Consider the following 23,094-nt stretch of genomic DNA (forward strand, 5'->3'; position numbering starts at 1 on the left):
CCTCGTGGTGTCACAGCTTTCCCTGTGCTCCTGCTGCTCCTCAGACTGAACCACCCTCGCCCCCATTTTGCCCAGTTGAAATCCTCCTTGTATGTTGAGACTCGGTGCATAATCTTCTTGTCCGGGAGAGCTTCCTGATCTGTCCCTCCCTGAGCCACCTCTCCTGGTGCCTGCGTATCCTGTTTGTCCTATGTCAGACCTGATAGCAGCTGCTTCACTTGCTCATGGAGTTGCAGTCTCCTCACAAGTGACAAGTGTGTCTCATTCATCTTACTCTCCCCCCACGGGGTGTACACACAGTGGATGTACAACTAATGCTTGTTGGATTACTCTGTCTTCACATTTACTACTGAAATAAAGTTTCAGAATACAGCTTGTAAAGCCCCAGTGACTTTCCTTTGTGCCAGAATTATACACAAAATCTTCAGCCTAGAATGTAAGGTGCTCCGTAATACTGGAACTAATTTCTCTGTGTAGGCTGTTTTCTCTTTTCTCATCTCTACTCGGCATCAGTAACAGATTTGCTTACTCTCCTCTCAGTGTACTTTGGGGTCTCCCCGCCCTCGCCTGTGATCTTTCTCCTGCAGAAATGCCTGACTCTGTTCTTCACGAAGGCTCCTTAGGCCGCTGAGTCACAAACCTGAATGTGCGTTCAGTCTGCCAAGAGGGAGAGTTAGAAACTGTAGGTCCTGATTCATTAGGGTGGGGCCTGTGGTTCTGCGTTTGTAGTAAACTCCCAGGTAATTCCATGACACTGGTCCTAAGGCTGTGTTTTGAATAACAGGGGACTGTATTTGAGCCTTGAAATACAGGAGCTATTCTTTGTGCTGCTCATTTGGAAATAGTGTGTGACACTGAGAGCCTTACTTTGAATTTGATGCTTTACTTCTTGTGTGTCTTTTTTACTCACCTAGATTGTTTCGATTATGGACAGATATTCTGTTTTAAATTAATTTGCGTCTTTTATAAATAATGTTTGCTCTAAATTGATTAATAATTATAAACGTAACAATTTCCACTGTAGTTACCAAAATGTTTCCTAAGCTCCCATTTGCCCTTTACCCAGGTCAAGAGTAGGCCCCTGATCAGTTTAATCCTTGCCCTAAATAAAGCAGCTTTTTTGTTTATGATCATGTCCAGTATTCATTCACTCAGTCACTGATGGGACATTTATTAAGTGCACACGAAGTATTAGGGCTGAAACAGTGAACACAGCAGACAAAAATAGTTATTTTGGTGTTTGTATTTAAGTGTGGTGAGAGGGAGAAAAAAAGGCAAACAAGCAAGTTAAATACATAGTATGTTACGTAAGTGCTATGGAGAAAACTAAAGCCTGGCGTGGGCGGCACAGGGGTTAGCAGGCACTGGGATGTGGTTCCTGTGGGGCCGTCATTTCAGAGGAGGGTAGATGGGTCAGGGGAGGGCTTTTGGCTTTCACTTGAAATTAAATGGCACATGGCAAGTGGTTAGAAGGTTTTGAGCAGAGCTGTCATTTGACTTGACTTGCCTTGCTTGAAGGCCGGCTGTGGTTGGTGTGTTCAGGATAGGAGAAGGCAGGGGCAGTGGCTGTTGTAACGAGGCGGTGCTGGCTTGGACCAGGACCGGAGCTGTGAAAGTAGGGAGGCGAGATCTGACTCTGATGCATTTTTGGCCACGAAGTTGGCAGAACTTAGACATACTGTCCAGGGGTTGAATAATTCAGGTGACTTTTATGACAGAGTGACTGAAGGTAGCCAATGCCTTTCTAGTGAGTTCTCTTGTTGCCCCCACTGCCCACACAGATACATCTCAGTCCTTCACAGCTCAGCCCCCGTTTGCTTACACATAAGCAGAAGGTAGCAGTGACTGTCCTGTGCCACAAGCGGTCATTAGAAGACAGAGTGTAATGCTTTTCAGTCAGCCGTGTTTCTTCACTTTTTATTTTGAAATAATTACAGCCTCAGAAGTTACAAAATAGTAGAGAGAGGTCCTGTGTACTCAAAACCTACTTCTCCCAGTTGTAACGTCTTAAATAAATGTACAGTATGTTATCAAAACCAGGAAACCGACATTGTCACAATGCAGCAAGCTGGATTACAGACCTCACTCCATTTTCACCCGCGTTTAACACACACTCATTGTTTTCCCCGCGAGTGTTTCTGTGGCGTCGAGTGCAGCCTTTGGGTTTCAGGTGAGGGCCACTGAGACTCTCATGGCCTTTATTCCTGCCTGCCCTTAGGCGTTGGGTAACACAAGGGGCCTGTGAGTTGTGCTGAGCACTCCCCCCGCAGGGCTTCCCTACGGCATGGGCTCCCCTTGCCCCCTTCCGCTCCCCTACCCCACCCCTCTCCGTTTGCTCTCTGCTCCCTCTTTCTCTCACCCTCCCTCTCTGTCTTCGGGACTAAGGAGGAGACGGGGGAGGGGTGGCTTTGCCTTCTCCACCATGAATAAACTTTAAGAGCCTCATTTCCTATTCAGCGAAATCTATAAATCCACAGCTGCTCCGTCGGTAAAAATTAACGTGTTTTGTTTCTGCCACATCCCAGAATTCTCATTTCATTTCAAAATTGAAATCACATCAGTTCATTGTTTTTCTTATTGTGGACTACCATTTATCAACACTTTTATATTCAGAGCTGTGTTCAGAGAGGAAGGAGTGAATAAGTTTGATCAGTAGCAGATTTTGGCACAGTGCATGAGAAATAACCCCTTGGTGTCTTAAATTCAGCAGTTCCTACTGGTGTGACCTTGGCAATTGCTTAATCCTTCGCCTTGGTTTCCTCATCTCTACGTTGGGAGTGGTGTTAGGGTCAACTTCGCAGGGTTACGGTGAAGACTATCTGTAAAGGGCTTAGAATCTGGCATATAGTAACATTATTTTGTTCATTGAAAGCAAATATCTGAATGTGGATTTACATTGGTATTAGTAAAAAGTCATTTGGAATAGAAAATATGTTAATCTCTTCCAGTTCATTTATTTCTTCAAATAATTCTGATTGGGTTAACAGTGCCGTACTGTTATTTAGTATAAACATTGAATCTTTTCAATATTTATGTAAGTAGAGCTACAGTTTTAACACTTGAGCAGCGTGTATAGGAGGAGTTCACAGTCAGGACAGTTTAATCCTGGATTTTTAATTCTGAAAAGGACTTTTTTTTTCAGGTTTTACGACTTTTTATTTGCATATTAAAAGATTAGACATTCCAGTCTCAGAATTTTTCCCACAGAGGCAGTATAAATTGATACCTTTTTTTGACTCTGTAGGTGAAATGGCAGTCAGAGCTCAGTATCAGTAAAGATATTCAAAGGTATGTTTTCCTAGCCTGTTGCTGCCAGTTTAATGATTCAGCCATTTACTGGCAATACTTCCTGCTTGATCAGTTATCTTTCTTATTTTATTTGGGCCTAAATACCATCATATTTTTGAGTATATTGTCTCCCATCTACATAGCAAATATAAACAACTTAATAGTAAGTGACTTTTTAAGATTAAACAGTTAATTCAATATCAGTTTCATACTGGTGTTTTCAGAGCAGAACGTAGGCACCTGCATGCAGTTGGTGGGTGGAGCGACACTGGTGAAGCCTGTTCTGCAAGTGTGGTTTGGGCTGGGGCGTCTCTGCTGTGTTCAGAGCAGTACGTGCTGAGAGAAGATTAAGCTCCTGGAGGCAGGAGCTCTCGCGCACACACAGGCCGGCGGGGCTTGATTACGGACCAGACACGGGGCCGCGAGAACTGCCGAGAGGGGCTGAGGGCAGAGCTGGAGCCGGGGGCGCTGAGCAGGGCCGACGGGGAGCTGTCCCAGGCCGGCCGAGCTCTGAGCCAGTGTGACTGTGATCCGGTCTGCCCGCGTTTGCACGGAATGCAGAGCTGGGGTATCCTGTCGGACCGACTGCTGAGTACAGTCATTTGGAATAATTTTAACTGTTCATCCTGAAACCTGTGCCACAGCAAGAGGTAAGGACATCTCAGTGAATTATTCAGATGTTTGACTCCAGCAGTTCTCAGAATATTTCACTGAGGCTGCTTTTATATTATTTTTGGGCTCATGTTTCCTTGGCTGCGTTTAGGTGAGCAGTTATTTAATTATCCAAGGCTCAGTAATCTTTAATGTTTGTCATGTGTGTAGAGAGATGAGCATTTTTTGAAGTAGACTGTGCTCTGAAGGTACTGGGCAATGTTTCTCTTACTTTCCTAGTTAGTTTCAGGAAATACTCATTTTTCTGTTTTAAATCAGCTTATTTCTTAATGTTTTCTAGGCCTTAGGTTAATGTAAAGAGTTTTCATGATTAAAAGAATGTTCCTTTGTTTCATAAGCAACAAGTATAGATCATATTAAATTTTTTTTCCTGCTGGTTTAATATAACAACATTTCAATTATTGACTCATAGAACGCAGGCATCACTGATGTACTGTGAAGACGTTGGTGGGCTGTGTGAGAAAGGCTGTTCAGATTAGCACAAGGAAATAACCCTTCCGCCCTTCCTTCTTCAGGTTTTGGTATTTTTATTTTACTCATTGGCATTAGTAAGGCTAATCACCTCTGTCCATGAAACATTAGTATTGAGTCTTTTTTCCGTCTTACAGAGATTTCCTTACCATTAGGGAGGTCTCCCATATTTATATGGTGCTTCTCCAGACCGTGATTGTAAGTGCTTTTCATTAAGATAATAGGGAGACCACCATTTTCTCCGAATCACAGATCACAGTTAAACAGTGTTCTTTCCTACTACTATTTAGATGATACTGATATTTTAATCGTCAAAACCATAAATGGGTAACTTCAGAATTTAGAGCTCTTTTTCATTGTCAGCTTTTCAGAAAGCACCGTTGCTCATATGATGATAGTTTGAGACCATAACTTCTCCTTTGTAACATATTATGTAGTGCTATGTGATATTCAGTAGGAGAAAGCAGAAATCTTAAGTTTCTCAGGTTAGGTTTATGTGTAAGATGGCTACAGGAGGAAGGACTGGAAAGTGATCCCATGTTTGTGTGCCCCCTTCCCCGTGACCTCAGCCCTGGATTAAGGAGGTACAACCAGAAATGATTAAACCTGGTTGGAGAGCTGACTCGGGGTCTGGTTGGAGGATTCTAAAAGTGTTCAGAAGTAAAGAGGTTACAGGGTGAAATAACTCCTGTTCACAGACACTTACTGGGTTAAGTGGTTGGCGTACGCTGTTCCGCATGAGCCTTGAGTGGTAGGATCATTCTCATTATGTGTTTGAGGGAACTGATACTTAAATAGCTCATTTGCTCGAGACTTTGCAGATTGGAAAATGATTAGGGAGTGGATTCAAACCCTCAGGTCCGTCTGACTCCAAAGTCCATGTCCTCATTCCCCATGCTAAGGGGCAAGCTTCTGAGACTGCTGCCTTTAAATAAGGAGTTCTCATGATCAGTTCCGTGTTCTCCAAATACAGAACCTTTCTCCTCCAGCTCCTGGAAAAAAAAGGAAACAGGGGGCGGGGAACAAAACCACCCACAAAAACAAACAAAACCCACCCCTGTGTTCCACACCAGACTTCATAGCTTAATCAAGTGCAGAGGATGATATGACATCAAAGTGAGTATGCTTGCATTTTAATCTAATCAAAAAAGAAAAATAATTTCAGGAAAACAGTTTTTACACTTTTAAGATTAGGGTTCTAAATGTTCAGATTTCTAGAACTTCATGTAGTCCTCTTACCTTTGATATTACTGAATTCTTAAGACTTTGTAGTTATTATGATTTAATTTTTATAAGAGAGATGCATAAATAAATGTTCTCTTAAAATAATACTAGTCTTTAAGCTTCATATGAAATAGTACTAGTTCATCCTGGGAAAATAAGGGCTCTGATTATTCAAAAACCCTTAGCAGAGATGTTTCTGTGCTGTATATATTATAACTCATTCTAGTGCTAGAATCCTTTAATGTCAGAAATTTATATCCACCTCGTTTCCTCCTACTCTCCTCTGCTAGAATGCAAATCTTTTTGTCCTGTATTTAGAACTGAAATTAGTCAGACTCTTTTATATAATAACTGAGGGGGTACAGTCACCAGGTTAAAAAAATTTTTTTTACTTTGTTTTTGTACAGAGTTGAACAAAGCCAATCACATTTATTGTTTTAATTTGTAATTTAAATCGTTACATAAAAATCAGTGTCAGTTTTAGCAAGAAAAATGTAAAACTTACTTTTATCACTGTAAACTCACATAAGCTAAATTTGAGCCTTCTTTGTTACTACTGAAATTTGTAGCTCCTGGAAAAGTACATGTTTAATGTAAATAGTAAGAGTGTCTTATCCAAACCTGATGCCTGTTTTCCCAAGGGAATCGTGACTTTAAAGCTCTTAACTCAGTGCTTTATCATGTTCAAGTCCTCTAGGAACAGCGGCCGAGGTTCCTTTGTGTTCATTGCTAACCCTGAGAAAGAGACACATTTTATTCATTTTATTCAAGTACTCTGAACCTTTCTGTTGCCCACAGGTGTGCCATTCCACACAAGAGCTGTGCTGGGCATTTGGAAGGAGCAGTTTGTTGCCTGTTTTCTGCTCTGAACTGCTCTTATCTTGTCTGTGTCTGAAAAGCTCTTATCTAAACTTTACTACAGATTTATTTCCTAGATCTATTAGTGTCATCCATTTGCATTCCAGTCAGTAGTGCCTTTCGAAATGCCTCCTCTTTTCTCCTGTGAAATGCAAGCCTGTTTGACTTATGTAACTGTTAGTAGCTTTCCAGTTTTTTCAGACAAGAGCCATTACTGCCAGTGCTATTTTAAATCCAGTATTGCATGTACATGACATTTCTCAAATACCTGATTTCCTTTGAGGTTGGAATGTACAGATGTCAAAACTGTCACAGTCATCCACATTCTGGAACCTCATCCCTGGGCTGGTCCCAGATATGCCCCTAGCAGCTGTTACACGCATCAGTTAGAGAACTGTGTTTGTTCCCTTCCTTCTAAAACTGTTTATGACATACTGATCGAAAGTGATCCTCTGCATTCTTATTCCATCATAATTGCGACTGTATATTAAGAATTAATACTCAAATTTGTCTACAGATTTTCTTGGGCATCTACTTTGGGATGGGAGGGGAGGGGGTGCAGTGAAACCCAAGGCTGAAACTGCTTTATTCCTGCTTTAAAAATAAGAAGTAAACTCAGTAGTTCCTAGAGACACAGTGAGGATTTTTCATTCTGTGTATCAAGCGGATAGAATGTAAGTTTTCAGAAATTTAGAACGTATAGGTAATATTTACCTTTTTTTCCTCTTACTATAGTGAATTCCTGAGACCTAGTTCAGAGATTAATCTTTATAAAGTATGTGGGATTTTCTAATAAAAACTATATTATAAATGGTCATTGTAGTGTTCAACAAGGACTTGCTAGCAAATAAATCAAAGAAACAAACAACAGTGTCATATGGCATGGTCAGCAACTGTAAATGCCTTTAACAATTAAAGGCAGTGCACTTCTGCATCGAGTTCTGAAAACAGTTGTAAGCATGTTGCGTAAATTAGTTACATAAGGACTCCTTACTACTATTCCACGTTTTCATAGAGAAAAGGAAAGTGATTTAATTTAAATCAGTTTAACCTTAAAAGTGCTAAACCTAATATCCTATGCATGAAATAGTAGCATTTAACAATGATCTTTCTTAAATTTTTATACCAGCCTTTTCCAAGATAATTCAGAAAGCTGCATCTGTTTTATTCGATACAGCTGTCCAGTGAAAATTTAAGTGGTGTCCTTTTTGTCTTGATAAAGTTCCCTAAAGCAAAGACCTCTTCCACAGCCTCTGGAGCTTTCTGTGCTAACTTTGTACTTTCTCAGAGTGCTTCATGATTCCTCAGGTATTTTCACTGAAATCTACAATTCATAAATTGCCTGCTCAGACTTCTCATTGTTCGTATTGTTTAAACTGAGATCTAAATTGGTTAATTACATTGTCTAAGCTCTTAGAGCAAGTTGTTGCTCAGTCAGGACCTAAACCACACCTCCAGGTCCCTGGTCCCGTGCACTTTCACTTGCTCATGCCTGGCCGGTAGTGGGCGTGGTGAATGGACGACCTATGTCGAGCTATCTGTTTTATTATTGGAAAGACATACAAGCTTCCAGTTAGTACACCATTGGTTCAGTATGGATTTCTGAATCTTCAAATAGGATTGCTAACATTTTACACAAAAATTATATTACAGGATAGCACCAAATAAACAAAAGAAAATGAATTGAAATATGAGGATTTGATATTTGATAGTTGATAATTAGAGCTAGATACATAAGGAAAAGGTATAAAGTATCATTATTTCTGATAACCTTATTATATTTAAAAGTCACTACATTGAAGGTAATGGGAGTTTAGATTTTGTTTAGTCTACCTCTTCTTCTGACATACACTTTTAAGGAAACAATTCTTTTTTGGGGGGGGAAGGAGGCAATTAGATTTATTTATTTATTTTTAATGGAGGTACCTGGGATTCAACCCGGACTTGTGCACAATAAGCACATGCTCTACCTCTGAGCTATACCCTCCCCCCAAGGAGACAATTCTGTTTATATATTGGTTTATATTTTGAGTTTAAATCACTTAGAGTGTGAGGCTAACACAAACTGAATTTTAATTACCGCTTGTAAAGCACTGGAGCATAGTAAGCACTCAGTAAATGTTAGCTGTACTGTAATTACTGTTATGATATTACTGTAATTTCTAGATTTTCCTTCAATTTTCGTTGGCTATCTGGTTTAGGATTCGATTTATTTTTTCCTTCTTACTGCCTTTGTAGGACTGGGAGCAGGCCAGTGGGTGGAGCCAGAGAGGAGGCAGATCTAACAAGATAGACCAGAAGATTTATGGAGATAGAAATAGAGTCGGTGACAATTTCTTGGACATGTCCTTATTCCGTCATATAAAAACTCCTCTGAGTTTGGTTTTCAAGAAAATCTTTAACTCTGATTTGGAGGGTGTCTTTTGTAAGACTAAAGAAACACTGAAAATTATTCATGTATATTTTTAGTTACTGGCTGTCAGAGCTTTCTTTATATCATATTCATCCTTTCATTTATTTATTTAAAGCTCTTCTATGTTATAAAAAAGAAAAGTTACAAGGGAGTCTATTCCAGTTTCTAGAAAAAGAGTTTTTAGTTTAACTAATATTTGAGTCAAATATTAGAATCTTGCTCATAAAGGAATTTTTATTTAAAAGTTTGTCAAGTAATTACTCCTGTGAATCAACTTAACCTCCAGGTCCATTTATTATCAAGTAAAAGCTTTGTTGATTTAGTTTAAACCTAATTTAATTGATATACTCAAAGCTATAAACTGAATAAGAACTATACCATATTTTTCCCAGCACAAATGCTGACTAAACTGGTTCAAAAGCTACGTTTCTCAGTTGCCTACAGATCCTTTCAGGACCTATGACAATGCATGCTGAAAATAAGTTAATTTTTGTTGCTTTGTAATTTCATAAAATTTCAAGTTCTCTGTCTTTCTGGAGGAACAAAATTCTACTAGTTTTAAATTTACCCAAATAAAGGAGACAGATACGTATTTTTAAAAAGATTAGTTTTGGCATCTCTTGCCAATATCCCTTTTAATAAATTTGAAAATACTAAGTAACACAGTTCGCTTCAGCTGTTTCATTAAGACTGTAAATGTGAATCTGCGTCATGTTTCTTTGCTGCCGTTTAAGGCATCAGCAGCCCGTTACCGTTCTTCTGTTTTTAGAATTCTGTCTATACTTGTACCTGTGGAATTCTTTTATGTTTGTGTTTGTTTATTGAAATGCGCTTCTAGTGTTTATAGAATTCCTATGTTTATTACGGTTTCTAAGATGGGATCTTGCCTTCGCTTAAGGCCTAAGTTTTTTTAATCTAGCATTTAAAACTTTTAAAATTCTTACATTTTATTGAAGTATAGTCGATTTACAATGTTAGTTTCAGGTGTCCAGCCAAGTGATTCAGTTATACATGTACATACATATATTTTTTTTTCAGATTCTTTTCCATTACCTCTCATTATAAGAAATTGAATATAGTTCCCTGTGCTATACAGTAGGTCCTTGTTGCTAAGACCTGTACAATGCTAGAGATTAAGAAAGGTGAGATATTGATGAAGAGCAGACTGGTAGAACTGAGAGAATGCAGAAGCAGACTCCTCACACACTATACACAGTTTTGATATAAGAATTAACCTTGCAAATCAGTGGAGAAAGAATTATCCACTAAAAGGTGATGAAATAGGTGGTTGTGCATAAAGAGAAAAGTAGTGTGATTATATCTCTGCCCCATCTTAAACACACGAAAAAGTTCAGAGTCAACTAAAAGCCTAAAAAAAGTGGAAAAGCTTTAGGGAAAGAAAGGCTTAGAAGAAATAGGACAGCATGTTTAGATAAGGAGAGATGTCTTAGAGCATGGAGACCATACATAAAGACATGATGAGAAAACTATACAGTAAAAGATAAGCCAAAGCCTGGGAGAACATGTTTGTAACATGCATAACTGACAAGGGGTTCAATTCCAGATTATATAAAGGATTCTTGCCCATTGATGAGAAAAAGACAGCCAAATAGTAAAATGGGCAAAGGGTGTGAACAGTTACTTCACTGAAGAGGAAAACAGAATGGCCAGTCAGCGTGAAACAATGTCTAACCTGATTAGCAAGCACAGAAATGTGTTTGGAAGCAGAGTGACATTTTAGACTAAATCAGTTTGACAAAAGTGAAGACAGAGCTAAACAGGACAAAGAAATGAAGAGTGGGAATCCAGAAATGCAGCCTACGGGAGTGTAATGTTGGTAGGCCGCTTTGGAGAATACGTGAGCCAGGGTGACATGTGGTCGGAAGGTAACGTGCTGTACAGCCCCGCTGCCCTGGTCCCCACATGAGTGCCGGGGAGGTTCTCACTGCCCCGTTGCTCAGTGCAGCCTTGACTGTGCTGACCAGCGCTCGGAAGCTCTTCTAATGGCAGCTCGTGGTGCGGGAGTTCAGGTTGTACTGGGTGCCTGCAGGAGAATACTGTAATGTAGTTAAAATGAAGGTACTGGCCATTTAAACAGTATGAATTCTTCCAATCCAAGAGCACGGTGTATCTTTCCATCTTCAGTTTCTTCAGTTTCTTTCATTGGTGTCTTACAGTTTTCCAAGTACCGGTCTTTTACCTCTTTATGTAGGTTTATTCCAAGGTATTTTGTTCTGTTTGATGTGATTGTAAGTGGGATTGTTTCCTTTCTTTTTCTTTTTGACAATTCATTGTTGTATAGAAATGAAACAGGTGTCTGTGTATTACTTTTGTATCCTGCAACTTTACTGAATTCACGGACGCGCTCTGGTAGTCTTTTGGTGGTGTCTTGCTGGTTTTCCTGTGTATGGTGTCATTTGCAGCATCACTGCAAACAGTGACAGTTTTACTTCTTCCTTTCCAATTTGGATTCCTTTTATTTCTTTCCCCTCATTTCTTTGGTAGAACCTTTGCAATTGTAATTATCCTCCCATTTGTGGGTCACCGACCCAGGACTTGACTAGATCGTGACTCCACCCCTCCTGTCTGTTTTGTTGTGGTTTCTTCTTTATATCTTTAGTTGTGGAGTATATTTCCTGGTAGGTCCTGGTGTTTTTCATCGATGGCTGCTCAGCGAATACTTGTAGTTTCGGTGTGCCCGTGAGAGGAGGTAAAAGCGCAGGGCCTTTCTGTTCTGCCATCTTGACTGATCTTGAAGAGCAAAATTTTGTAGAAAATTAGTCTAAAATAATAACAAAGTAAAGGAAAAATCAATTTGACATTGCTTAGAGAAAAAGCCTTTCTCCATATCTATTGGTATGAATGTATATATATTGTTATGCCTTAAAGGAAAGCAAATTTATGAAATTTTGTACTAAAATGTGAATCTTCTCATATTTATTAACAGAAAATATTTCAAAATATGCAACAGGGGGCAGAATTTGAGAGGTTATATAACCCTTAAATACCCTGGAATCCAGCTCCCTGTGTTTCTATTCCGGTCTGTTGAATTCCCATCAAATGGTCATCTAATCTGTGTTTGAAAACTTTATGCAAAAAGAGAGGACATTGTGTGCAATTGTGAAAATCTACTGGACATGCTAAACTTTACACTCATACATTATTGTACCTTAGGCCTAATCAAGACAGTCTCTTTGGGTACTGTACATCCCACCTCTACCCTCTTGTTTTGTCTGCTTGACTTTCTGACTTTATGATAGATCTTAGAACTTGGTACGTATAATCAAATAAATAATACCGAGGCCATTATCTGGCACAAACCATCTTCCTTTGATTAGTTTAATTTCCTGAGAAATTAACCCAAGCCCAGAATTCTCCCACATCAGTCTAGATTTCTGAGACCCAGTTTAGAGAACTCTGGTTTAAGTGAAGTGTTGTGAGAAAGTAACAGTTCTTTGGTTTTGCTGGAGAAACACTGTACTTGTGGAATTGGGAACACTGACACCTAGTGCCCCAGCTGTGTGTGTCAGGGTTCAGTGTGCCCCTGTAAACTGGTTACTGTATCATAAAGATTTACCTTGGAGATACTAAGTTAAGTGTCATACTGCAAAAGCTTTCAGCTTCTGGAGAGACTGGTCTGGTTGGGTTTGTCTCAGGTTTGAAAGAAGGTTGCAGATTGAAATGTTGTCTGAATGATACGGAAGAAAGGAGCATTGAGGCACAGGTTGGATTTTAACTTCAAGCATAGGGAATTCGAGTACACGGTGGTATGATTTGCTTTGTCTAAGTATTGTTTTGTGTTTTATTTTTATGTGTTTTATCTGTGAAAATGTTATTGTTAACATTTCCATTTCTCTACTCCAGCATATTTGGTGGGCTTCAACCCTCACACCCTTCCCACTGCATTCCAAGGTTCCTCCGCTGAAATGGGTTGGTAGGCACACAAATGACTAAAACCGATCCGTCACTCTTCTTCCTCAGAAGTCTCCTGATGTAACGGACAGTGTCCCATACTTCTGGTCCTCAGAAGGTAGTTTGCTAACAAGCAGTTTACTAGCTTTGTTATAAGGTAATTGGTGCGGACAGTGTGGTGTCCAAAAGAGGCTTCTTTAAGCCGTATTATTGTCTAAGAAATGGGAAGAAAATATAAAATGAAGGAACACATTTATATTTGGAAGTGTTGTTAGATCCTCAAATTTGACTGTAACTGAATTGAGTATTTTTATTAGTTTAAAATCCAGTGCATTGAAGTTCATCTGTCTTGATAGATAATTGATTATTTCATTGCGGGAGCCAGAGCTTTTCACTGCAACTCTCTCTTCCTCAGTGGATTAGAGTGCCGATTACAGCAGCAACAGTAGCAACACTAAAGCTGTGCAGAACATAGCTTACTCTTCCTTTGAAGACTTAGAAATTATTTAAGGCCACATGGGGTATATATTGGCAGGAAGAGACCACAGTTACCACCCCCTATTCGCATTACAAGTTCGGATTTAAGGTTCCTAATTTACTTAGTAGCATTTTTTGGAAAGGTAAGAGAAGCAGCGTGGCCACACGGAGTAGCCGGGTTGCATGTGTATCCACACGATTTCCCAGAACCCTCAGTGCCAGGTGTGCCATGTCGGGGCGCAGGGTTCTGATGACACTCTCCTCTGGTCTTCATTTTGTGTCATACTGCAGCTCTGACTTAAGTGAGTCTTAGGTCATTATTTAGGAAAAATAAATATGAATGGTCTTTACCCTAACAGGAAGAGAGAGCCATGTTTCCTCCTTCCTGAGCCAGACTTAGCACACCGAAGACGGCGTCAGCACCAGCAGGTGACCTGGAAAGTCCGGTTCTGAACAGGCTGCCCTCTGACTGCTGTGATTTTATTGTGTATGAGAGTTCGGTTGGAGGATAGTGATTATAAAGCTGTTTCCATGCAGTTATCACTGAACTGTGAGCATATTTCCTGGCTAATATGTAGTTAATTGCAATCAGTAATTCCAGGTATGATACTGCTAATTGTGTGAAAGAAATAAGCTTATCCCTTCCTCTGCTAGTAGGGAGCCCAGTTCGAGGTGGCAAACTATCATGCAGTTTCTAAAATGTTCTCTCTCCATCTGTGCTGACAGTCGTCACTCCTTTCCATCCTTTCTTCATAGTCATTCTTGGTGATGTCCCGAAGCTGGCCACAGAGAGTCCACTCAGCTTGGTCCCTGCGGCCCAGCTCCTTACGGGTGTGGGTGTCTCCCCTGCTTCGTCACAGCAGACACCCCAGTCTCACCTCCTGCTTCCCCTGCGGTTAACTCGCAAACAGGCCTTTCTCCAAGGACTGCTGGTTCATTTTATTAGGCAATGATATTTAAAAACCCAGATCTGAGACCAAAGGTGTTCATTGCAACTGGAATGTCACTGTTTCTAAGCCTTTTCAGTGGCCAGCACTTAGGGGAACTTTGAGTTCATGTTCGTATTTCCAACTCACAGTTAACATTAGAAGGTTTTTTTTTTTTTCTTAAATGCTTTGATTTTATCATTGTATCCCCTTTCTCTCACACTAAAAGTCTTGGTTCCTAATAACAATATATTTATTTGTTTTGTCCAACAATATGTATAAAATTGTTTCAGAATTACACTGCTGATACTGTTACCAGTAGTGAAACAGCTGAATGAAGCCACGTACAGCTTGGTGCCTGGGCAGTTGTTTTGTCGCTGGAATATATCCCAGTAAACGCAGTTTACTCTCAGTTTACTGTTTTTAAGTCATTTAAAGTATTTTCTCTATATATTATTAGATACATTTCTTAGGTTATTTTTAATATTAGGATTTGCTTTTTTTAATGTTCTAAATCAGTTTATATTTGAACACATAGACAGAACATTAACATAATTCAGAAGTCAAACTCTATAAAAAGATATATTCAGAGCAATCTTACTTCCTATTCCCACCCATTTTTACCCATTTATATTAATTATCTGCTTTATCCTTCCCGTGTTTCTTTTTGCCGAGATGAGCTCTCCTGTACACACATTGATGTGTCTGTGTGAACGTATGTGTGTGTTGTATTTACTCCCCGTCCTTTCTTATGCTGAGTGTACTTTTCTCTGCCTTGCTTTCTGACTTGATACATCCTGAGCACACTTCATATTATTAGGTAGAGAGCCTCCTTAAACCACGGAAGGCCAGACAGGACTCCTCTGTGCAGACGTATCATACTTGATTCAATCAGTCCCTATTAATGCATGTTTAGGTTTCTAATACATTATTGGGTTATTTTTAAAGAACCCTTCTAAAATGTGTAAACTCTTCAGTGTATTTTTATTGCATAAAACCCAAACTCTGTACTGTGGCCTCTCATGCTGGCCTTTGCCTGCCTCTCCAGCCCCGTCGTCCACACCGTCCCCCTGCTCGCTGCATTAGCATCTCCCAGCTTGTGTGTGGCTTCCTCAGACCTTCCCTGACCACCTCATCAAGGAGGTTTCTTTTTCTCATCACTGTTCTGTGACTCTGTTGTTTCCTGACTGGCAGTTGAGAGCAACCTGAAATTGCCTTGCTGTCTTAATTTAGGCTGTATTGTATAGAGTGGCCAAGAGCTTGGGTTTTGAGCCAGACCACCTGATTTTTGATCCTGGTTACGTGAGCTTAGACTTGTTACTTAGCACTCTGTGCCTGAGTTGCTTCATCTACAAATAGGGATAATGATACTATTCTCCTTATAGGATTTTCTGAGAAATGAGTGGTTAATACATACAAACGTGTATGCAGAGTGAAGTTAGTGCTGGCTCCATCAGTGTTGTGATTTAACTGTGCTGTGTCGTCCTCCCTTCAGTAAGCTCCATGACAGCAGGGAACTGGTCTCTCTTGTCCCCACTGTCGCCTCAGGACTTAGAACGGCCCCTAAGATACAGGAGGCACTTACACGTTTGTTGCTGAGTGAACAATAGTTAAAATTCAATTCCCATTCTTTTGAAAAGTTCCTGGAAATCTGAGACTAAAAGAAGGCTTTCTTATATACATTGTATGCAGTTGCCAAATTCAACAGACATTTCCATCAAATTCAGCATCAAAAGATGAATGCCTGCTTTTTAACATATATCTTGGAGGTTCTGGCCAGTTATTAAAATCTGAAAAAGAAACCAGAAATTATTCCTGTCAGAGGAAGGATGCAGTTACCATATATGCTTTGACACAATTATATATCCATGAAATACAAAAGTAGAATCCTCCTAATTGTTGAGAGTTTAGAAAATGATCAGATTTGAGCCATACATAAAGAATACATTTTCTAGCATATCAGTAATTAGCAGTTAAGGCCATAATTGAAAAAAAAGCGGTATTCTACAAAAGCAGCTCCCCCATACCTAGCAATATCCCTAACAAGAAATGTGCGAAATATGTCTTTTCGTAAAGAAAATTAGAAAACTACACTGTGAGATACAAAAGCTTTAGAAAAATGACTTGCCCTGTTTCTAGGTAGAAATGTTGAATAGTGTAGAAATTAAAGTTCTTCCAAATATATAATGTTATAACTCATTTGTTTTTGCTTCTAAATCTCATTAAAATTATTTTAAAGTTTGTTAGAAAATGTTCAAAAATGAATGGAAATGGTTTGATGGCCACCCTTAAACAACAAAGATTCATTAACACACGATCTGCCGGCAACTAGGGGGGAGTAAAACTCATACGAGTTCGATCACTTTTACACACTGGCATGATAAGTGCAAGTACTTCTGAAGCTACCCCAGTGTGCTGTAAGTGTCTCACTAGCAGATGAGAGAGCACATTTAATTTTACAGCGAGGATGTCATGTATGAGCAAGGTTATAATTTACCCAGAGTGTCAGAGCATGTCAGAGATAGCATCAAAATTATACTGATGACTCTGAGTGAATTGTAAGTAATTGGTACAGAAAAAATATAATTCCTCTTTAATCTGTGTGCAGTCTGGGATGACTGCCTTGTCCCAGTCGGTTCAGGACTTTCCTGGTTTTAGCACTGAAGGTCTCAAGTCCCAGGAAACCTCTCAGTTATGAGCAGAGTGGTTACAATCGATCACCTTCATACAGCTCAGAGAAAACACGCTGAAGTCTATAAATAGTGTTTCCCATAAAATGAAAAGAAGTGGATGGTAAGTATTTAATCTGGTTGGAGTAACCCATCCAGTGGTGTGTCTGGGCCGCAAGTTGCTCTGGTACACAGAATTCACCAGAAGGCTCGTCAGCTCAAGGGGTTTATGACTTGGGAAACTGTAGTGGGGTTCAGTAAGATCCCCGTAATCATCTGCAAACTGAGCAGGGGGATTGAGGCCACGTGGCTTAGTCCTCTGTCCTGCAGCTGATCTCTGAGCTTATAGTCATTTGTTGTCTGTTGACTCCCAGAGTAATTCTCCCTGTAAGCTGCACTTCTCGGCAAGTCTTTTTCTAAGGATTTGTTTGCTTTCAGATCTTTCGCTGTTGCCTTTATAACATATCAGTCAGTGGAAATGCCTTACCATGTATTAATCTCCTTGTCTCTTGCCTTGATGGGTGTTAATAGAAGACCAAATGCTTTTTTACGCGTTGTGTTTTGTGTTTCTATAGCCGTTAGTTTGGCAAGTGTGTTGATTAATGGGCTCGTCCTCCTTATAAAATGAGAACGAGGGAGTTGGTTCTTTTTTCAGTTTTACTTTCCAGATTATAAATGCTGTGAAAATTCCTAACCACTAAATAACGTATCTTAGAAACTAACTAGAAATGCAGTTTTAAATTTACACCATTTTAAGTCTTGCTTATTATGAAGCTCTCCAAGGGAATGTATTAGAATAAAACTCAGGTGCCAGTCCCAGTCCTGGAGCGCGCTTAGGTGGCAGTGGGCAGGTGGCTGGTTACCAAGCTTGATGTGAAAGTCTGCAGTTACAGGCTTCAGTTTGCCTGTAGTCCCATCAGGTGAGGTAACAGGCCGGTGAGAAGAACATGCAAAACCATGTTGTTATTTATAAAGCGGCCGTTTCTTCAGCTTCTGCTGGAAATTTCCTGTAGAATGCGAAGTGTACCGCTAATAGGTTCTTTTTGAGTCAGCCTGTTGAGATCTGCATTTCTGCTCTTACTAAGTAAAAAAAGTGACCTCCTGCTACAACTAAGGTGTCTTCTCTTCTTTATCGTTCTTTAGTATCTAAAAAGCACGGCAAGCTCATTACTTTCTTACGCACATTCATGAAGTCTCGTCCAACAAAACAGAAGTTGAAGCAGCGTGGGATCTTGAAAGAAAGGGTGTTTGGTTGTGACCTGGGAGAACACCTTCTGAATTCTGGTTTTGAAGGTAAAAATAAAATTTATAATCCCTTAATTTCAGCTTCTGACGTCTCCTTATTGATTTTCTATAATCAGTTTTGAAGGAGCTTAGGCGAGCAGTGGCTGTCACGTTTATGTTCAGCAGCGTGTGTTGGACTTTCTCAGGCACGCACCTGAGTTCTGGGGACAGCTGATAATCAGGAAGGGTCTGTGTATCAGAGATGCTCGTGGGCTGCTCAGGAAGAGGAAGGCATTCACACGGAGGCACAGTAGCTCTGCTGGTTCGCATTATTTTTACATCTGTCCAGTAGCTTCCTCCTCCAGTTTTCCCTCTCACATTTTATCCTAAAATATTTGTTTCTCTCTTGGAAAAAAGGTCAGAGTTTGAGACTGTATATATATTACCAAGACCAGTCTCCCAATTTTAGTAGCTAAAAATTTAAATTCCTTTCTCTATAAATTAAATTCTTACTCGAGAATCCAGTGGTTGGATGAATGGATAGGAAGAAAGGAAAAATGGGGTTTTTCTTTGATTTTTTTTAAAAGCACTTTACCATCTCCTTTAGAGATGCTAGAATATGAAGGAGGTGTCTACCTATAATGTTGATAAAAACTACAAATAGGTGATTTGTGAAACTCTGAATCCTGATATGAAACACCCATTACACTTTTTACAAAGAGTGAGAGCTGGTGTGACTGCCAATAGATGTCAAGTTCAAATTAAGGCCTTACTCACTGCCTAAGGAATACCAATATACTTATAATACGAATTTAACGCAAACTAGGTCACGTTTCTTGAGGGAAAAGACACAATATTATTTTAAACAGATGTTATTCCCAAACTGATATCAGGTTAATGCTATTAGGAACAGAACGAAAAACAAATAGACCAACAAAACCCCTGAGGATTATTTTTGCAACCAGTCAAAATGCACGTGGAAAATAAGCCAAGGAGACTATCAGAGAGCCTTTTGGGGGGAAATCAGTGACGGGATGGGAGACATCTAGCCTTACTGATGTTAACATAATATGTAAAACTGTATATGTGTTAGTGTAGAGAATGAGATGTGGCTGATGAATGAAATAGCTTGGAATGTTCAGAAGTAGTCATTACGCTGGATACAGATCCAATCTGATAAAGCATGGTTTTAAAGCCAGGTCATGAGGAGGGGTTAATTATAAGTACACACAGAGGTAATGAAATAACAATTTTGAAAAACTTAATTCTTGCTTTATGACACTGAAAATTCCAAATGTATGAAAGAGTTAACTATTTTAAACTGATAGGAATACTAATGTGAAATGATTTTGTTTTGAGATCAAAAAGGAATAATAGCTTTTTCAGATTAAAAAAATACATTAAGAAGGAAGTGATGGCCTCAAATATACAATTTCCGTATAATGAAAATAACAAATGTAAAGAAAAGTTACCTAACACACACTGGGAAAGCAATCTTTTCTTGGGTACGATGAAATGCTCCTAATATGGTATATAAAAATACTCAGATTTGTGAGAAAATGAAGCCCCTGAGGAGAAGAATGGAGAAAAGTTGCAAACATACAATTTTGACAAGGAAGTAGATAGTAAACAAAATACAGAAAAATGTCTGTGCTTATTTGCAATTGTGGAAATGTATCTTTAAGCAATTTTGAGATGCCGTTTTATATAGGTGGAAGTTATTAATATAGCAAAGCTATTTTTCTAAATTATGACATCCAGTGACATTAAAAAACAACAGTGATTTTTTACCAGCAAGTGAAAATGGATGGTTTCAGGTAGTCTGAGAATTACTACCTTTTTGAAAATCATCCTGGGACTTCAGGGCAAGAGTCTTTACAGTGTTTCCTTCAGTTCTCCCCTCAGGGCTTGTCCTAAGGCTGTATTCCAGTGGAGACAAAAATGCTCATTATGGCGTTATGTATGAGAGCAGAAATCGGAATGCTCGGCTTTTAGGGAAATTGCTGAATAATTTATGAAGCTATTAAACTTGTAAACTTGAACATAGTTTTAAATTTCAGATTTGACATTTCAGAGGTGCCACGCGGGCGTGTTCATTTTACTGTGCTTCACTTTATTGGGCTCCGCAGGGACCGCGTTTTTTGTGCATTGAAGGTTGTGTGGCAGCCAGGTGTGGAGTAAGTCTGTCGGCGCTGTTTTTCCAGCAATGTTTGCTCACTTCATGTCTCTGTGTCACATTTTGGTAATTCTCACGATGTTTCAGACTCACCCCCAGCAAAAAGATTACAGCTTGCTGAAGACTCAGATGATGATTAGCTTTTTTTGGCAATGAAATGTGTTTTAATTGAATGTATGTACATTGTTTTTTACACATAACGCTATTACACACCCAGCAGACGACAGTACAGTGTGAACGTGACTTTTGTATACACTGGGAAGCCGGAAACCGGTGTGACGTGCTCTGTGGTGGTGTCCGCTCTGCTGGGGTGGTCTGGAACTGAACCTGCAGTGTTTCTGAGCTCTTCCTGTATGGAAAGAGTAGATAACACATTTTTTGTGGATCGATCAGACTCATTTGTCATTCGTATGGGCAGCCTTAATTATAGAGTCAAAATGTTTTTTGTTACCCTAGTTTCTTTTTTCTTTTTGTGTCTTTTTTGTTAAACCTTCCTTGAACATGATCATTATTATGAGGGAGTGTTTTCCAGTTGGTTGTTAGCTTTCAACATCAATTCAGCAAGGTTTAGCTGTGCTTAGAAGTTTTGGATGTATTTCCATCCTTAGTAAGTATGATAGAGAGGACAGGTGCCAATATATAATTTCTTTCTGAAAAATACCAGGTTTAGTAATTGTAGTGTTCACGCATTCCCTGTGATAGAATGTGTTCTCGCGGAACAAAGGGTTTCCAGGTGTCTGACTTTTTAATAGGACTTTAAAAATTTGCTACACATGTTTGAAACCAAACATTCTTAAAATGAGATCGCTTTTGTAAAAAATGAGGACTTTGTAGAAAACTAGGTAAAATTACATTTGGTATAAAATATTAAAAAAACATGTTTTAAAACTCAAGGTGAGGACACTCTGTTTTCCTGAACATATTTCTGTTTGAGGTTATTTGTCCCTTTCAGCGAGAGGCTTTTCTTTTAACTATTGTAAATATACAGGGATTTTATCATCAGAGCACACTGGGAAAAAACAAGGCCCAAATAACCTAAAATCAATGCTTTAGGTAATCTATTTTTCTAACCAAAAATCATGATACGCATCCTACTGTGTAACACTGTACCGTTGTGCCCCTGGCCTGTAAGCCTTCACCTTGAGAGCAGAACTTGCCTTTTCAGCTGTCTTACAGAGTGCTTGCATGATGACCGGCATGTAGAAGGGGTCTAACACGTGACGGACGGGGGAGGGAGGGGAATGAATGACTGAACAAATGAAGAGGAAAGAACAGAAATGAAACCAAAACTGTCAGGGAAAGGCAGGGACCGATTCTTGTCTTGCTTACCTATCTCATTCTTTTTAGGCATGATTCAGATGTTTAATTTAGTCCTTTACTTGCTGTTAACACTGTCATATGATGATAAGAAATAACTGAAAGTGCTAAGTAAGAGTGGATTAGAAGTGTATTATTTGGAGAGTGTGGGAATAATTCTTAAAGTCACATCACCTTTTGGAAGAACCACTTTAGAGGTTTCTATTGTTAAGTTTTAACTGGGTTATTATTTAATGTGCACTTGGCTGGTTGGTTAAATGGGTTGGGGAGAAGTTAGCTAATAGTCCTTTAAAACTAGGATTTCTTCTAGTAATACATTGGGTTCTTGCATTACTTTCTTATGTCAGTGAAAAAAGAATTCAGATCTTTTCTCTTTTCATCTTCCTGTCCTGTTCTTCAGTTCCTCTCTTTTTTTCAGAATGAAAATATGTGCTCTTCTCCTTCATTTTGCTACCTGTTTTAATTAGACGTCATTTGTTTTAAAATTCTAAGTAATAGCAATGCTCCGTTGTGTAGTTTTGTTTATGAAGTCCCGTTATGTGATCATTTTTTGGACATTCAGTTCTTTTACATAGGGAACATAAAACGTGAAGAAACAATTCACGTGTTTTCCATGGAAGCTTGATGTCTGTAGAGGCTTAGCCGTATTATCAGGGAAAGACCTCTGATTCCCCATATTTTCAGAGTTTGTCTACTTGTTTGGGAAAAAATAAGCAAGTATGAATATAACATCACGTGGTTGTAAGAATCCCGAGAAAATTATCTATACTTTTTTTAACAGATGGTAGCTTATTTTCATGAAAAATCTGTAGTGGAAGCTAGGAGAGCCTGAAAATACAGAAGTTAAAAGCCTATTCCTGTCACTTATTTACCGCTTGTCCTTGGGTAAAGCTTCATCCAAGACTCAGTTTCTGCTCTGTAAAATGGGGGTAATGATAGAGCTTTTCCCATAGGATTTCTGTGAGAATCAGATGAGAGAATTTATTATAAAGCGTTTAGCCTGACACCCATTACAAGCTCAGTAGTACACCTGCTTTTTTAAAAAAATTCATTCAGAGCTAAGGAGTTTGAGTTTTAAATGGATCTGAGAGTTTTACAGTTTCACGGGATCTGACAGAATTTAAAGGACAGAATGCAGGAAGTACAGCAAAGGCGGGAAAACCAAGGAAAAGTCTTTTGTAATAAGAAAGGGGTAACATATACCATAGGTGAAATACATGAGCTCAAACTGTCTTATTAAAATATCTTGTTTCATTTGCCGCTCTGAATGTGTGACCCCTAATACAGTAGTTTTTTGCAGACCAAATGTTTGTCTAAGCCATTCTTTCATGGATTTTAACTTAAAACTGTGGAATGAACATAGTTACTAAAAGCCTACAAATTTATCAATCTGCATTGCAAAACAAATGAAGTTCAAATTTCAGTCATTGTAAATTTTTTTTTTAATGGAGGTACTGGGGTTTGAAC

General features: G+C 39.2%; 1 protein-coding gene across 7 annotated transcripts in view; it reads left to right on the forward strand.

Moving 5' to 3' along the window:
* The window catches only part of ARHGAP32 (Rho GTPase activating protein 32), a 170,935-nt gene that overhangs the window by 128,898 nt on the left and 18,943 nt on the right, over positions 1–23,094 (forward strand). For 6 of the 7 annotated variants that reach the window (XM_072954129.1, XM_072954126.1, XM_072954128.1 and 3 more), the window contains one exon: positions 18,054–18,203. In XM_072954129.1, the coding sequence (XP_072810230.1) occupies positions 18,054–18,203 (150 nt within the window). Of the gene's footprint in view, positions 1–3,691; positions 3,939–18,053; positions 18,204–23,094 lie in introns of those variants that run through there. The other variant, XM_072954133.1, reaches the window with a different exon arrangement.

The sequence above is a fragment of the Vicugna pacos genome, chromosome 33 (genome assembly GCF_048564905.1).
Source record: "Vicugna pacos chromosome 33, VicPac4, whole genome shotgun sequence".
Taxonomy (NCBI): domain Eukaryota; kingdom Metazoa; phylum Chordata; class Mammalia; order Artiodactyla; family Camelidae; genus Vicugna; species Vicugna pacos.